Source organism: Belonocnema kinseyi, chromosome 2, assembly GCF_010883055.1.
Source record: "Belonocnema kinseyi isolate 2016_QV_RU_SX_M_011 chromosome 2, B_treatae_v1, whole genome shotgun sequence".
In the NCBI taxonomy this organism is placed as follows: Eukaryota; Metazoa; Arthropoda; class Insecta; order Hymenoptera; family Cynipidae; genus Belonocnema; species Belonocnema kinseyi.
In genome coordinates this window covers 10,651,249-10,669,123 of record NC_046658.1, presented here as the reverse complement: position 1 = coordinate 10,669,123, position 17,875 = coordinate 10,651,249, and the positions used below count along the sequence as shown (strand labels likewise).

Here is a 17,875-nt window from a genome sequence, read left to right as displayed (position 1 = left end):
ATTATTAAGATGTCGCGGACAATTGTTCAGTTTATTTCGAGTGAGGCAAACCTAATAGCATCTCCGAAGACCTTGAGCTAGTCGACGAAAACACCATACGACACATTCGCGCTGGAAGGACCTATACGAGTATCTGCAACGAACATTGCTTGCTGTCCTTGACTTCAATATCAGGGGTACTATTCTCGAGTATCTACTATTTTAGAATGCTAAAATTTTAGAGCGGTCTTTTAGAACACTCAAATGTTTAGAACGCTATCGGCATTCTCAAGAACCACTCTAAGCGGCTTCAAACGGAATAGAATGGAAAATAGTGCGACGTTGCCGATGTGTTTTTTGAAGTGAGAGCGGTAAGTACACTGATGCCGTGGCGAGTACAGAAGAAAGTAAAACGCTAGGAATATGTTAGCTCATTAGAGTCTAGATGCCTTCAAATCTCATAAAAAAATAAAGCAATAACCTTAAATTCGCTGACTAAGTTCTTACCTATAATTTGGTCAAATAGTAGAGAAATTTACCGTGACTCTAAGAAAATAACAAAAAAGTCCATTTTTAATATTTCTATGAACCTAGCATGTATCGCATAACGAAGTGCCATATTGACTTCCTGGATTCTTTTTGCGCTTATAATAATTGATTTATATTTGTGCTTCCCCTCCCCGGAGTCATTCGTGTTGTCATGTATTTCTTTGTGAGGTTAAATTTAGGCTATGTTTCTCTATTCTACGTGTGACGTATTTCGTTTCGCGGCTATTTTTAGAAAAATTAATCACTTTGTCGCATCTTTAGCTGTCTATTTCTCGTTTAGAGTGGTATAGACTCATTCTTCGTAAAGTCTTCTAAAATTTAAGCATTCTTACCACCAATTATAACTCGAGAATACCGATTTACGCCAACCATTCTAAAATCAGCCATTTTAGCAATCTAAAATATTAGAAGGATACTAGAGAATAGCACCCCAGGGGTGAGCAAGATGCATAAAATTTTATCTATCTAGAGTGCACACTCCTTCAACCCCAAATTAAGCAAGCAAAAATGTGGAGAATCACAAAAATGGGGAGAATCAATCAATGTCGTGTGAGCTAGCGTTTGCTAACGTCGTAACATTTCGAGCTAAGACATTCCAGATGACAGCTGCAGAGCGTGTCATAGTTCTCCTTGACTTCGAGAAACGAACCATGTTTATTATCGAGTTTTCCGCACCTGCTGACAAAAATACCATAGTTCATGCTCCAGATCGTCGAGAACTAGCCTGCCTTTCGCCGACGGGTTGAGACCGCCGAGAAGTGTCATCCCACCAAATCGCTTCTACTCTTCTTCAGCACCTGCTTATCGTCAACAACAAAACTATTGGGCTCTAGCTATTCCAGCTAGATCTGCACCATGCGATAATTGTCACGGCGCCCACTACATTGTTCGCTGCAGTAATTTCAAACGCTTGAGCCCCACAGAACGTTTAGAATTTGTCACCAGAAACGGTCTCGGCGTCAACTGCTGACGGCCAGGACATGACGTTGATACATGTCCTTCTCCAAATACGTGAATAGTTTGTCAAAGCCATCACCACACAGTACTACATTCATCTGATACCAAACGCCAAGCAACTGATCCGACATCACCGACCCCAGCCAAGAAACCAAGGACCGAACCATCCAACAGCAATGCCGCGACCTCGTCATCAAATGTGTCTTGATCCTGACTAACAATTCTCCCTACAACCGTGGTGAGATTGAGCAGTGAAACTATTCGACCGATTGCAGTGAGGGCACTATTGGATCCATGCTCCGAAGTGACGCTCCCGACTTCCGGTAGCGAGGACGACTGTATTATTTAGTTTAAGGCCAATTTGTAATTTGTGAGTTGAAACAATATAATCCTTCAGTACACCTCTCGAGTTTTTCTTTCTCATCCTGACCCACGCACCAAAAATAACATTGGTTATAACATTATAATAACATAGCTATGGATCATGGAGAAAGAAAGGTACAGAGACCTTATAAGGGAGTTGTGACGGTTCTACCCTTAATGTTCTGTTAAGCTGATCGTCTTTATCGCCGGCGCTCTTAGAAGTGCCAAGCTTTCACTGATTAATAGCATGAAAAGCATCCATGCGTGTCAAGAAGATGCTAAGACGTTTGCGGGAAAAAATGTAAAAGGTGGTCGTCCTTGGATCGCTACATGTCCACCGGGTGCACGAGAGTTTTGCCGGACCATCGTATTCAGCCATTGCCAGACTGTAACCACCTATCTCACGGTCGTGAGACATAATTTTATGCTGAAATTTTACCGCGAAGTAGCTTAGGGCGTATGCAGTTTTTCAGATTAACACCAGCTCTCGGCTGAATACCGTGGTGGTGCTTAAAACAAACTTTTAATCATATGCCTAGAGTAAACTTATGAAATACATTGTGCTAGCTGGACGGTATGGTAAAGGGCTATCTTAACGCTTTCTGTTCTGGTACATAGGTAGAATTTCAGATAAGCAAAGGATAAGAAGGGTTTGGCGTAGATAAAAGCAGGTAAAGTTGGATAGAAAAAGCAGCATTTAAAAACCAAGATTCAAATCAAAATGTTAGAAAAGGATCGAAGCGATTGACGCGACTAAAGATGGATATACTGTTTCTTGCTATTTCGTTATTTAAGATAAACATGATTGAAATGGATCGAAGCTCACTCAATTTTCTTCTACTTTCATTTGATCGAAAACCACTTCTAATACCCATTTTCCATATTTTTCATTTGCCTGAATTTTTTAGATCACAATGCACAATTGTCATAATTTGCAACTACAATCATTTGTAATCAAACTAACTGTTATTTATCCTAATCGTCACGTGACATAATTTTTACTTTTTCTAATCTGAATATAATTTAAGTTTAATTTGTTAGAATTATTATTTGTTACAACTTGTATTTGCTTGAAGTTCCACGTGGACTAATTTTCCAACATGGCGGGCACATTCGTAGATAAAAGACAGCCCTATGCACCGACCGTGTAGGTGTATAGAGTGTTAGATTTTCTTAGCACTCAGGCCACTGAACTAATCCGACTGTTGGCGCTCCGATCAGGACGGATGACATTTGTATTTCAATGCATGGGAGAAAAGCATAAAATAATAAAAAAGTTTAAAATGTTTCTAAATTTTGACTGAAAATATTTTTTTTTTACTTATAATAAGCGTAATAGTATTAATCTAAGATGTTTTGTCAGCTTTCCACTGTGGGGAGCGATGCGAAGGCATCATCAAATAAAGATTGAATTCTCAATAATTAAAATGTATTCAAAATCAACGGAACAAATATCCCGCGTGAATCCTAATTTCCTAAATTCTTTATCTTTCGCAAATTTTAATTTTGTATTTTCCGAAGAATTTCAGATTTATTTTTAATTTTTTAAATTTCAGAAATGTTATCTTCTGGGCTCCTTCCAAAATGAAGTTCGTAAAGTGTTATTCCCGTACTATCGTTGGTGACTACGTTTATCTAGTTTTCTACTTTTTGAACATAGTTTGCCCAATTTTTATGTCCATTAATCAATAGGTCCTAAAAAACCTACCAAGCTCTTGCATGGTTCTTTCTACCGGATTAGATTGTGGATAACGAATACTAGAAAAACAAATTTTTACGCCCACTTCATTTAAAGCACTCTTCCATTTTTACGAATTGAATTGTGTTCCGTGGTCCGAAAGTACTTGCTTCGGTTTTCCATTCTTTTCGAAATAATTTCCGATCAACTTTGCCAAACATGTCCGAGTATTCGCATTTTTTATTAGATAGAGCGTAACGAATTTCAAGAAAAGGTCCTTAACCAGAAAAACGTGCCTAGTCCCTGTCCTCGATGTTGAAAGTGGCCCGTAAAAATCGACTGCAATTATCGGGTTCGGGTTTTCCGGAATAATCGGTTGAAATTCTCCTTCCATTGTCATATTCAGATGTTTTGTTTTTTGACATGAATCACATTTTTTTATCCGCTTTTTCGCATTTTTTTTAACCCTTTTCAGTACAGTTTTTTTTTAAATTTGGTAACAGTTTTTGGAGTGCCTACATGCCCTACATCTTCGCGAATTTAATCAATTATCACGTTTCTAGCTCGTTTTGAAATCAACGCACGCTCTCTAGTTAGATTTTTAGATTTGTTGCAAATTTTTTTTATTTCTGAAGCAATAATTCTCAATTAATTTACCCTATAATAAATCTTTATATAGTTTTGCCGTATCATCGCTATGTTTTTGAATGCTTGCCAAATTTTTAATTAACCTAAATAATGGATAAGAATTTTTATTTATTTTATTTATTACTTTTTTATCAGCGTCTTGTTATTGCTTTATTTCTAATTTTTTTGTTTACATTCCTGTTCCCCGGTTGATCCTCGTTATTTGACATACTTTTATTTGCATAATTTATGTCCTTTTTTTCCGAATCATATCTTCTATTCCGTAATTCATACTCTGCTATTTCTATTACTTAGATTTGAACTTGTTTCGCAATATCATCATTTTTACAAAAGATTGATTTTCCGATTATTTATAATAATTGTCTGGTTAGAATATTTTATATCCACTTTACTGTTTGCACACCACTTTGTGTCTGAAATGATATCGAAATTCAGTTTTGGAACCACTAATAAAATACATTCTATATCCTGTTTTCCAATCTACAAATTTAACCAAATTTGTTTTTTAATCTTATAAGCTTTCCCACCGAACGCGCTATATAATGTTGTATTAGAATGTGGTGAAACTGAAATTTTGGTATGCTCTAATTTTCTAACTAAATCCTCAGAAATACAATCTACTGGTTCTATGATTTCATTGTCACACTTAGCTTTTATCAAAGGACATCGGAAGGGCCACACTGCATAGGGGCGTAAGTGACAAAATGCCGAAAACTGGTTTGTTGGCTTAAACTACTTGTTTCCTCCTAACTCGTGTCCCTGTAGAAGATTTTTGTCCAGATCGACCCGAAAGTAGGTCTAGGAAAAAAGTCAGTGAATACGGGCGTAAGTGCCACGATGCTTGCTGACGTAAGTGCCATGCTTCATAGTATGGTGTCACCGCGGCGTCATTGATTTTCAAAGTACGGGTCGATTCTGGTATTTTTAAATTTGCCTGTCAAAAATTTTGAATTCTTGAAAAGAAATAGTTGCTACAAAAGTTACTTTTTGTGTGTGAAAATTGAAGCTTTCTGGTGCGCACCGATCTTTGAACAGAGTTTTCTCGCACATTCTCGTTTTTTCAGTTCTCTTATTATTATATCTATTATCGTGATGTCTACCACTACTGTTTACCTACTTTTTCATTGTACCTTTCCTCATTTTCGTACCTCTTTTCTAAATCAAATCCCTTATATCGTCTATTTCATTCTCTTTTCTACCCTGAATCACGTTTTCTAATATTGTTTCTTTCCGTTTCTCTATTTGTTCCATCTAGCCTAGCAAGTCTTTTTATTATCAGATTGATTTTCTTAAGATCGACCGAGGCTAAAGCATCTTGTATTCTATTTGGAAGTTGTCTCACTTACATAATTACGCGCGTATTATGTCAGCGTTGGATTTTTATAATAAGCTTGCCGAACCTGTTGGTAGAAAAACTGAACAAACTTTCCATGTTTTCATTCAAATTTTCAATTTCTTCAATCATTATCCATTTCTGTCCTATAATGAATTGAGAAAAAGTTCCTCCAGAAATTCAGCTTTAAATTCATCAAACTCGTTCCATTTTACTGAATTTGCAAAATACCAAGATCTAGCCCTACCTTTAAGGTCATGTGACGAGAGGGTCACGTGACTAAACCTGGTCTTAAATTTTTCTTTCCCAACTTACGTCTAAACGAAATGAGGTATCGCTCTGAAAGTTTGGGAAATGAAGGTGGTGGTAATACAGTCCATGTCTCTGCTTCGTTCCGGTGGAAATTTTGAGGAAAAAATTTTTTTTGTAGAAAATACCAGTGGAAGTTTTCTTTCCCAACTTACGTCCACACGGAATGAGATATGGCGTTAAAAATTTGGCACGATAAATAGAAGGCATGCAAGAATATGTCTCTGGTCCTAAATAATTAGAATAGTGAAATAAGTTTTTTTTTATTTACTATTTTGGAGAAATACCGACCGTGCTGTCGTCAAACCCTGCAAGCAATTTGCAATGTTGTTAATAGGCTAATTATGAGGTTTATATGGACCAAAGTGGGGCAAAAAAACAAAAATAGCTCACGAACATTATGCACAAATAATGCAAAAACTAACGTTTGCATTTGAAATGCAAATAAACACATTTGGTCTGACATACGTATCAGTCTGGTATCAGCTGTGTCAAAGCAGCACTAGCGCAGCAAGTAGATAACTTCGAACCTCTAGGGGTCTGTGGGTAAAACAGATTGCATGATTACCGTCAGAGAAAGTTAAAAGTCAAACTTCTGCTGTAAAACCTAAATGTGTCCGTCGATAATCCTTATTTGTATAAATAAACATTTTTCTTCCTCCAACTCTGCAAGGCCACAAACGATCCTTTAATATTTATTAACATTACCTGAAAAAAATTTCCGCGTTATTTAAACTTTTATTTTTCAATATGAGTGAAAGAATATTGATATTAGGTGTGACTTGATCAGCTGTTATACTCATCACATGGCCTTAAGTGAACTTTCTATTATGAGTAATTCATGATCGCGTATTATTCTTTTAATTTCTAGGTATTATTCTAAATCCCGCATGAATTCAGCAGTATTGCCCTGATACTCATCATAAAATTGCGGAATTGGCACATATATTTTTACTTTATGATCATATAGCTCTGAACTATGATAATTTTTCTGCTGTAATTTTTGTACATTCATAAATGTATATGTGATTGATTTTAACGTTTCATTTATTATTTATATAGGATCACTTTCCCTATCACCTCGAGTTAGACTCACAGATTCATATTTATTATTTCCCTTGATTTTAACATTCGCTAGTACATGCTGTATATTCACGTGATTATTTACATGGTTTTTCCCTTGCCAAAATTGTCCGTTCGTGTCAATTTCAATTAAATTTTTCCTGTCTACTCCATTCTTAGGCGAATTTTTTCGCGAATTATTTTCATTTTGTTTGAACGTCATTCGAGATATTTTGTTAGCTTTCGTTTGTAAGGAGCAATGCAAAGGCATTATCGAATAAATATAAAATTCTCAATAATTAAAATTTATTCAAAATCAACGGCAAGTTAAAATTTTTATATTTAAAGAAAACTCAATACTCCGTGGACTGGTTAATTAAAGTTGTAGAACTAAACCAAATTGATCTAATTTCTTTAAGGCGATTTTCTCTGTTATGAGTGACATTTATCAACATTTATCTACATATCTCACATACATTTAAATAATTAAAATCTGATCGCATTTAGGATAAAATGGAACTCCAGCGTGAATGATAATTGCCTAACTTCTTAATCAATCTTTCGCGAAATTACACCTACAATAATTAAAAAAGCATTCCATCCAAAAAAACATACAGTTTTAATCAAATATAGGTTTCAAACTTTTCTCGGCAGAAGATAACTGTAGAATTCTTGTTGACGTCGCCAATCCTTATTCCAATTCCTTCTCTACAGCAGTCTCTTCCTTTCTTCATAAATCCAGGATGTAAATTTAGTAAGAATGCTATTCACAGACGTCCTCGAGGATATCCTTTTTTGTGGCTGTCTGCGTTGCGCACTTTAACAAAATAAACCATCTTCAATTCGAAATTCAAATTCCTTGAAGGAACCAAAACCCATAGCTACTGGTCACACCGGGGTCCCGAATCAATCTGAATTTTCCCTCCTAATTAGCGAAGATGGTCACTAAATGTCCTGATCCAGGAGCATGCTAATAAGTTCTTAATTTGGTGCCCCCTTATGTGTAATCATCACAAATCATTCTAAAATCCTCACAGAAACTAGCAGCTGAATGGTGGTAGAATTAAAAATTTGTATCAGCATTCTGAGATTTAAAATTTTATGTTCTGTCATAATCTATGTTGTATTTTTATTAAATAATTGTTAGAATTTAAAAGTTTATAATTGTTCTAAACTATATAGAATTGTTATTTATATGCAATTGTTGTCAAAGTTATGAATGCTTTAAATATGTAAATTCTCAGTTATGAATTTTTATTTAAATAAATAATTATAATTAAAATAAAACAATTAGTAATATAATTTTTTTATTATTAATTCAGGGTGGCCCTTTTAACCGATGAAAAAATAACTGGTTCTATACCGGTTTTTGCAGGTTTACAAAAAAAGTTTCGATTTTCAATTGAAACGCTCAATAAATAAATAATTGAAAAACTTTAATAAATTATAAAATTCGTAGATTTAAAAAAATTTAATCTACGCTATCATTTTTAGTTCTATTTTTTTAACTGAACACTTAAAATTGGAAGTAAAATTATTTTATGTCTTCGAACTTCAAATTATTAAAAAAAAATTCCAATTTGAAATATTTGTCCAAATGAAAATCAATTCAAATGTCCCAAATTATTTTCTGACAATTATAGATTGAGTCTTCAAAACTTCTATATGACTTTTAAATTTACCCGAATTTTTCCTCAATAAATAATTATTCAACTGTTATTTAAACAAACAAAAATCAGCAATATCACTTAAGATACATTTTTCTAAAGTAATAATTAAAATGGTAACGTTTAAAGTTGAAATAGGGGCCTAAAAATTTTATTTTATTTACAATCTGTTATTTTATAAAAACATTCAAACTTTGCTAAATGGAAAAAATCCTTCTTTTTCTTAATTACAAATTTCTGAATTGAATGGGTTAAAAATGAAATATCCAAATCTTCTGGGACGAGAAAAAGGTGATTATTGTCTTCATTATTGTCGCCGACTGAGTTGTAACCAAGTGCTATATCGTACATTTATATCCCATGGTTTATACATTTATTATTTTGCACACATTCAATAAAAAACATAGAATCTTCACTGTACCACACGTTCTTTGACTTCTTTTTATGAATTTTTCCGATAAAGCTCATTTATTTACTTGTAAGCTTCGCCCATGCAACAACTCACAAATGTCAGCCGTCCTGATTGGAGCTTTATATGCATTTCGGCTAAATTCATGCCGTAATAGTAGTCGTAGAATCAGCCAATCAGCTCCCGAGAATCGAGAGCAAGATTCGATAAGTTGATAATGTAACAAAGATTTGATAACTCGACAATTCAAGTAGGCGCAAATTTCAAAAGTATTAACATTTCTGGCTTAATTGTTATCCATAATAAATTAATAAAATAGTAAAAATTTGAGAATACGAGGTTTGTTAAAAAAAATGTGCCTTCTTATTTTTGACGAAGAATATTTATTTATTCATCAATATCTATTATGTACCCTTTAAGTAATCCCCCTCAGATATAATACACTTGTGCCAGCGCTTTTTCCAATCCTCGAAGCACTTCTGATATGCGCTTTTTGGTATGGCCTTGAGCTCTTTCAGTGATGCGGTCTTTAGCTCCTCCATCGTGGCAAAACGTCGTCCTTTCATGGGTCTTTTCATTTTTGGGAACAGGGCAAAGTCGCAGGGGGCTGTGGCATGATTATGGTCTTGTTTTTGGCCAAAAAATCAAGAACAACCAACGATGTGTAATCAGGTGCATTATCGTGATTCAAAAGCTATGAATTGTTTCGCAACAAATCGGAGCGTTTTTTCGTATTGCTTCACGCAAACGGTGCATAATTTCAAGGTCACATTCCTTATTGACCGTACGACGGTCTGGCAAGAAATCATGATGCACCACGCCACTGTAATGGAAGAAAACAATGAGAAAAATCTTCAGATTTGACCGAACTTGTCATGCTTTTTTCGGTCTTGAGAATTCAGGATGTTTCCGCTGAGACGAATGAGCCTTAGTTTCGACTTCATAACCATATACCCATGTTTCGTCACCATATCACCATGTTTTCTTCACTCCTTCAACGTTTTGATCGGTTGTTAAAGTGGACAAATAAGTGTGTTCAAGTCGAGTTATTTATAAATTAGGTGAAATTCATTATTAGTTTCTCTAAACATAGGAGAAAAGGAAAAAAGTTTTTTTTTTAATTCCAAACAAAATTAAAATGTTGAGTTATCTCGAAAACTTTGAGAGATACGCGAAAAATTACATTTTGATAGTTTTCTAAAGGGTTTTCTTCGTCGAAAACCTCGACCAAAACAAGTTAAAAATTGTTCAAAATTCGATAAAAATCAAAAATGTTCAATGATCTCTAAAAGGATTAAAGATACGTAAGATTGTAGGAATTCAACAAAAATTTGAATAATCTCGACAACGTTCTGAGATACTGGAAAAATAGTGAAAATATACAAAGATTCCCCGTGAAACTCGCTTTAAGACATGCATGAATTGGAGCCGTGTGTCAAGTCATATAAATTCATTAGTAATTAAATCTTCGAATCAAATTTTAATGGACGCGAATTCCTCACAATTCCTCAGCATGAATTATTTTCAGTGTACCTCAATTAGTCTTAAGTCGTGAGATTTTTTAGTTAACCTCCCCTAATGAAAATCCCCACATGCAAACCCATATGGAAATAAACTTGGATTTCTATATAAAATCTTATAGGCAATTTAAGTGACTAAATGAGACAGAAACCTATGTGGGAATCTATATCTGATCCTTCATCGATGCATGTGTGCGTGGAAACACAAAGAATTGATGGCATGAGCGGATGCCTGTTTCTGATACGATGATAAGTGGAAGAGTGCCCTTACCTCGAGATTTTTCTTTTGAAAATAATTGTGACGTATGTCTGTAATTCTTTTGTTTTAGGTGACCAGATAATACCTCATATTCATGCTACTTTACGTTTCGACGAAGATGTTGGAGATGAGTGGTTTATAGTGTTCTTGATATACAATCTCACAAAAGCTTTTGGTGGATTGATCGCACGAATTTCTGATTCGGACGGTGAATTTTTGTTGATTGAGGCAGCAAATTTTCTTCCACCATGGGCAAATCCTGAAACTTGTCAAATGCGAGTATTTGTTTTAAACGAGTCGATCCATGTAATTCTTGATAAACACAAACCTCTGATCGACATCCTGAATAGTTTATGTCATAGGCCTAATGCATACAAACTTTCTGAAGAAGTGCAATCAATAATTCGAAAAAGAATCAGCGTTTATCCAGAGGAGATAAAGGAGCGCGTACATAAAGCCAAGGCATATTTGCCCGAGAAAGCAGCTGCTATGTTTCAACATGAGGCAGGTTTAATAGCACCAGCGATTAGAATGCTTTTTCATTCTGATCCTTTTGAGCGTAAGGTAAATATAACAAAATTATACGATTTGCGATTTCTTTTACACTTTAAAGAGTTTCATCATGCAAATGAAGCGCAAAATTATGCTAAAAAAAGTTGAAAAATTCGAACTTTGGTGAAATGATTCGGAACTTTGGTTTGCCTCTAATATGGCAACCGAAACGATGCAAACGAAAATACTGGATTTGCAAAAAGTGAAAAAGATGATGAAAAGTTTATAAAATACTACTTTAGATGTATGTAAAAAGAAACTTCGTAGGGCCAACATCACAGGGGTAATGATACTTACACTTCGGTTACATTGCTGTGACGTCTCACAATCATTTTAAGCCAAAAATATATTTTTATTAAAATAAGTGAAAAATGCAGTTGTATTGACTTGCAACATTTAGTTTAGCATAAACAAGAAGTTTCTACCTGTTGAACATCTTGCGACAACTGAAGGCTTTCAATAATTCTGAAAAATGGGAGAAAAAGTGGAAAACTGAGTTTTTTTGTTGAAATTTTTCATTCCACTCCACCCGAAGTTCTAAATACCTCTGCAAAAATTAAATTACATACAATATTTTACAAAACTTGAGCATAGATAAATTTTCTATCTCTTATATTTTTGGAGCTATAGCCTACGAACGTCTGTAGGTTTTGGGCAATAACTTCTGTCCTAAGCATGGCTGTTAAAATTTTCCACACAGAAATGAAAGTAGACTTAATTCGTAGTAAATATAACAAACAATTAATGCTCTAGCTCTAATAGGACCGAAGTTCTGGCTTTTTCAAAATAAGACTTTTTAATTAAATTTTTGTATGAATGAGATACGCTAAAACAGACAATATTTTTGAATTCAACTCCAGAATTTTTTATTAGTATATAATTAGTAATTTTAAAATATGTATGATGAGAAAAATCATAAATGAAAAAGAATGTTAATAATTTGAAGAAAATATTAAAAGGGAGTTGGGTTGGTGGCGGCCAACTACTATAAATAACTCTGCCCGCTTGGTACGTGACAAAACAATAGGACCATTATATGACCGTCGCTTCAATTTTATTTTAGTGCCGTTTAGGTGTTGAAATCAGCAGAATCACTGAAACGACACTGGCGGTCCAGTGCCGTTCGCTAGTGCCTTTTCAGTGCCGTTTTATCGCAAGGATGCACTCTATTTGACCTCTGCAACGTAGTAAGTCTACTTTTATTAGCTGTTGCTTTTAAGAATTTTCTTTGAAATCCGAACACTTATTTCACGTTGAACGATGCATAGCTCGGCCCATCGAGTAGCATCATCTCTGAGTTCAGCTAACAAATTTGTTAATAAAGTATTTACAAAAACCAGCATCAGATGTAGTTCAGGTGGGGGGAACATCTGAAGAATCGCTTTGTCTTCACGAGCAGTGAAAAGTGGAAGATAAATACAATTATTGTACTTTCTTCCCTGTAATTTCACAGATCCTGCTACGCGCCAAGTCACATAATTTCGAATTGTATTACCTAACGTTCTGTACGTTCCACGATTTTCGATTTGCTCTTTCGTTGCATAACACCACGTGCATGGGTGTGAGCTACTATGAGACTGATTACTCAACATGGTGTTTGCTAGTTGAAAATATGTCTTAATAGTGTCTTCGAAATTATTTATTTGTATTGATGGCCACAGTTGCAACACATTCTCGCACTGCGAGTACGGATAATTTTTTAACTCCTGACTCTTTGAAACGCTTTATGGAAACTCCTTACTGATACTTTTAGTGTTACCCATGCGTTTGATTCCTTTTTTAACTGGATTAGATAGACAGACATACTTTCAGAAAACATCATCCACCGTCAATTACAAATTTCAAGTGATATGCAGATCATTTTCTTTTCTTTTTGACGTGTTCGATTAAGCTCTCTATTTTAGTGCGATAGGGAACTGCTTAGGCTGCTTTGGAGGCCTTATCAGCTTTTTCATGGACAAAATCAAAATTCCTAAAACCAAAATATTCATCGACGCAATGGCTCTTGGTCGATATCTTTCTCTTTAAATGATGCTCAAAAATCCTGAAAACCTTCATATCCATACGATAGCAACATTTCTGTCTTATGTGTCCATTTATTTTTCATAGAAGCAACAAAGCCACTTGTTCTTCAACTTTTGGAACAGATTCACTAAGTATTTGGTGAGATTTTCCAAGCGAGTGGTTAAGTTGCACTGTTCGATATTCCATGGCCAGTTAGAGAAAAGTAGTAGCTCCATCGATTGTCGACAGAAGGCGTATCTGCTTCATCTGAGAGAGAAATTTTAGGTTAGGCATTAGACGGTCATAATAAACAAGAGAAATAGAGCATTTTAGAGTAGTCAAATTCATGAAAACTACATATTTTTTAAATTATAAATTGAGGCTCAGGAACAAGAAACTCTCTTAGCCCTGGATATCAGGTGAAAGTATTGTCCAAACGTGTCGATGGACGGAAATTTTAAGTCATAAAATTATTTTGTTTCAAAATATAGACTTTTGGAGAATGACGAGATAGAACTTGTTCTATTTTCTGTTTTTTGATCAGATGATTATTTCTAAGAATTAGCATAAGGAATTGAAGAAACTTGCTCACCAAATTTAATTAGTTTTTAAGAAATAAATCGTCTAAGTTTTGCAAATATTATTGAAGCCTTTTGAAACTTTACATACACACAAAATATACCCTAGCGATGCCTAAAAATTATGAAAAAGTGAAAATCTCTTACTTTTCAAATCGAAAGTACAAATTGAGACGTAGGCATCGCTACGATATATTTCGGGCGTATATCAAGTTTCAAACCGTTTCAATAATATTTTCCCAACTTTCTACGAATTATTTCTTGAGAACTTATGGAATTTAAGGACGTTTGTTCAATTTTCCAGGATTATTATAAAAAATAATTATCCAATGAAAAAAAAATAGAAACAAGTTCCGTCTCGTCATTTTCTAAAAGCCCGTATTTAAAAAAAAATTAATTGGGTGACTCTTAACGTCTCTATTCACCGAGACGTTTGAACAACACTTTCACCCAATCTCAAACGATGAGCGAGTTTCTCGATCGAGATCATGAATCACGAAGTTCTTTTATTCGATAAAAAAATAATTTAAGTAAGATACTCTAGTACATTTAAGAGTTTCGAAAAAAATGTTGACTTTTTAACAAATGTGGTAATTACATATAGTAATACTATAATTAAATCTGGTTCTCGTCGTCATTAACATTTTCATATACATTTCTTGTGCAGTCAGTGCATATACTAACGGGCAATATAGTGACAGTGTACTTTTGTTCGAAATTTTCTTTATAAATGTTCTTCCAGTTTATCCTGTAAGATCCAACATGTTCTCATTTTTGCCGAATTAAAATAGAAAAACTTTGTTGTATATTTTCATCATGCGTTCCTGGGCAATCTTCCGATATGTTGGCATTCGCCTGAGAGAAATACGAAACTCTATTACTATTAATAATTAACAAAAAATGCATTGAGGCTTATAAAACAAAAATTTGTGTTTTCATACATGTTTGATCCTCAGAAAACGAGAAATTGAAAAAAGGTGTTTAATAAAATCAATAAAGAGGGGGCATTTTCAATAGGCAATAATTTCGACTATTTTGGAGCTGAAGCATTGATTTCTTATTTAGATTTACTTGAAACTGAGCCTAATTTCATTTATTTACTGGCAAATTTTACCAGATATGCATAGGGAAGAAGTTATTGCCAAAAACCTCAAAATGTGAATGGGAAAAACAATATTCACTAAAATCTTGGTTACTATTCAACTCAACCGCCAGTCGATCACTTATTCAATATGACGGTGTAGCTGGTATTGTTTTTGTTTGGCTGCAATTTTTTTCACTTGCGATTGGCTAGATCTTGTTTGGTTTTGATTAAAGACAATCTTTGGTTGGATCATGGTTTTACTTATAATCAGGGATGAGTAAGTAAAATACCCTAGGTAATTTACGTAGTTTTTTACGGTAAATCACTAGGTATTTTACATGCCTAGTGTCTTAAACGATGGGAATTACACGTATATGCGATTTTACGTTCTGGGGTTCCCGTTTGCCTCCACAAATATAACCTCTAAAACGTTTTGCCCATTGCAAATATTCCTCGAAATAAATTAACAAAATCACACAGGTACATAAATTTATGAAAGTGACGTTGGTTTATCACTGTATGTTTTATTAGGTATAATTTTTTTCCAAAATTAAACAAAAGCAAAAAAAATGAACAGCTTTTCAGCTATTAAATATTAAATTGATCAATATTTCATAATAATAATAAAAAACGTTAAATTTGAGCCTCAGTGGCTCAGTTGGTTAGACACTCGGACTTCACCTCAGAGGTCCGGGGTTCGATCCCTGAGCCGGTACCTCTAGAAATTTTTCAATGTACCTTTACCGAGGTTCTGGTGGTTCGGAACCCACCTTAAGCTGTAGGTCTCCCCATCGTGTACTTGACTGCAACCCAGTCCGTCAATGATGGGGTAAAAACCAGGCTTTGTCCAATATATCTGGGCAGACTGCTCTCATCAGATCACTTGATTGCATTATAAAAATGCGTCCGTGACTGATGGTATATACCGGGACAGCCCCGTGCAAAATGATCAAATAAAAATCCAACTCTAACTAAAAATGCCTTCGACATGTCGGGCAGTATAAGTCTGTGACAACATTTCAACACAGAAATGTCTTTTACAAAAACATAAATGTGAAAAAAAATTACAAATTGCGAAGGCTTTTTAGGTTCCTAAAATCTCCAGCGCGGCGCTAGTTGTCCCATACTCCCTGATTTTACATAGAAAGCAATGGAACTATATCAATTTTTAAATTTTTTAGAAATCAAAATGTTATTTGCATGCAAAAAAATTCTTGAAATTAAAACAATGTTACTCATTTAACACTTTGAAATACTTTTCCAATCATTTTCTATGAATACTAAAGACAAACTATGATTTATATGGGCGCATAATAATCCTGGCAAAGCGGAATATATCTTATATCGCCGGGTGGGAGGAACAAGGGCATATCTCAGATAATGTAGCAAGAAGGTACTTATTTCTAACGCAACATCAAAAAGGTACCTATTTCGACAGTAAAAAAGGTATCTATCTCGAGCGAAACAACAACGAAGAAGAAAAAGGGTACCTATCTCGAACGCAGCAGTAAAAAGGTATACTATACTTTAACAAGAATTGGAAGAAAAAAAAAGATTTGCAATATCTTATTGATAATCGAATTATTCCTTTTGAATTCCACAATTTTTATGAATCAGTAATGAATTAAAAATTAGAAATATAATTAAACTTTTCAAATGTAAAATTAAAATTGTATTTCATAAATAAATGATCTAAATGAAGACATTTTTAGAATTAAAAATTCTGTTTTTAATTTTGTGTTTTAAAACAAAACAATATTTTTAGCTTATAGTTTTTATAATGTATTGTAAAAAAAAAGAAAAATTATATTTCTGTTATAATAAATAATATAATTGACAAATAAAAAAATTGTTTAAATTTGTAAAATTTACTATAGGTGTAGAATAATTGCATATTTCAAATATATCTTTTGAACTTCTTTGTTAAAGTAAACTATTATTTTCGCTAGAAAATGCTAGTAGTTTCGCTAGACATAGGTACCCTTTTGGTGCTTCGCGCGAGAAAGGTATTTTTTTGATGCTGCGCTCGTTATATATACACTTTTGCTTCTTTGCGCGAGATAGGTGCCTTTTGTTGTTTCGCTAGAAATAGTTACCTTTTTGCTGCTACGCTCGAGATAGGTACCTTTTTGCTGCTCCACTCAAAATAGTTACCTTCTTGCTACATCATCTGAAATAAGCCTTTGTTCCTCCTAACCGACGATATTTAAATTTGAAAAAAAGTAAAATATGATTCTTAAAGTTTATTGCCGAAAACAAATTAAAAATATTATAAATGGAATGTAAAAAAAATCCCGGAGAAAAATTTGAATAGTACAAAGTTTAAGGGGGTAGCCAGGTTTGAAATTTTCAAAAAATCGAATGAACCTCGGTCTTGATTCTTCATTAATATTTATTAACAGTTTGATCTACTTAATGTTTAAAAAAAGTGATAAAAAAAACGGAAAATCACAAAAACTTTCACAATTTTTTTATTAATCAATAATTTTTCATAATTGGGGTTTATGCTATAGCCATTTATGTGCTCTTTACGAAAAATTTTGGTTACTGTGTTTCATATGACGCAAAGTTGAAAAATCATGGCGACCGTTTTTCAACATAGCGTCATCAGATCGCCTAGATATTGGCCGGATTTATTTAATAATCCGTGAAAAATAAAAAAGACTTTTTTTAGTTGCTCTCTTTTATCATTATATCCTTTTAAGTATTTAAAAGAAAGATGTTATACATTGATTATATTTACATCTTAGACGTTTTATAAAATTATAATTTATATTTGTTCCTCTGAAAAATAGTTTTTTTTTCCAACAATTCGAATTATTAAATAAACTATTTTTAATGTTCTTCACATTTTTTATGTTATATGTTTGTGAATAAAAATTTAATTCAATTTCAATTACATGTTCAATTACATGTCTTCCCTT

The 17,875-nt window shown here is 33.8% G+C and overlaps 1 protein-coding gene across 2 annotated transcripts in view; it reads left to right on the top strand.

Annotated features, from left to right (window-relative positions):
* Positions 1-17,875, top strand: part of LOC117167097 (protein ecdysoneless homolog) — a 108,344-nt gene that overhangs the window by 45,890 nt on the left and 44,579 nt on the right. For both annotated transcript variants that reach the window (XM_033351737.1, XM_033351736.1), the window contains exon 2: positions 10,804-11,297. In XM_033351737.1, coding sequence (XP_033207628.1) covers positions 10,804-11,297 — 494 coding nt within the window. The remainder of the gene's footprint in view (positions 1-10,803; positions 11,298-17,875) is intronic.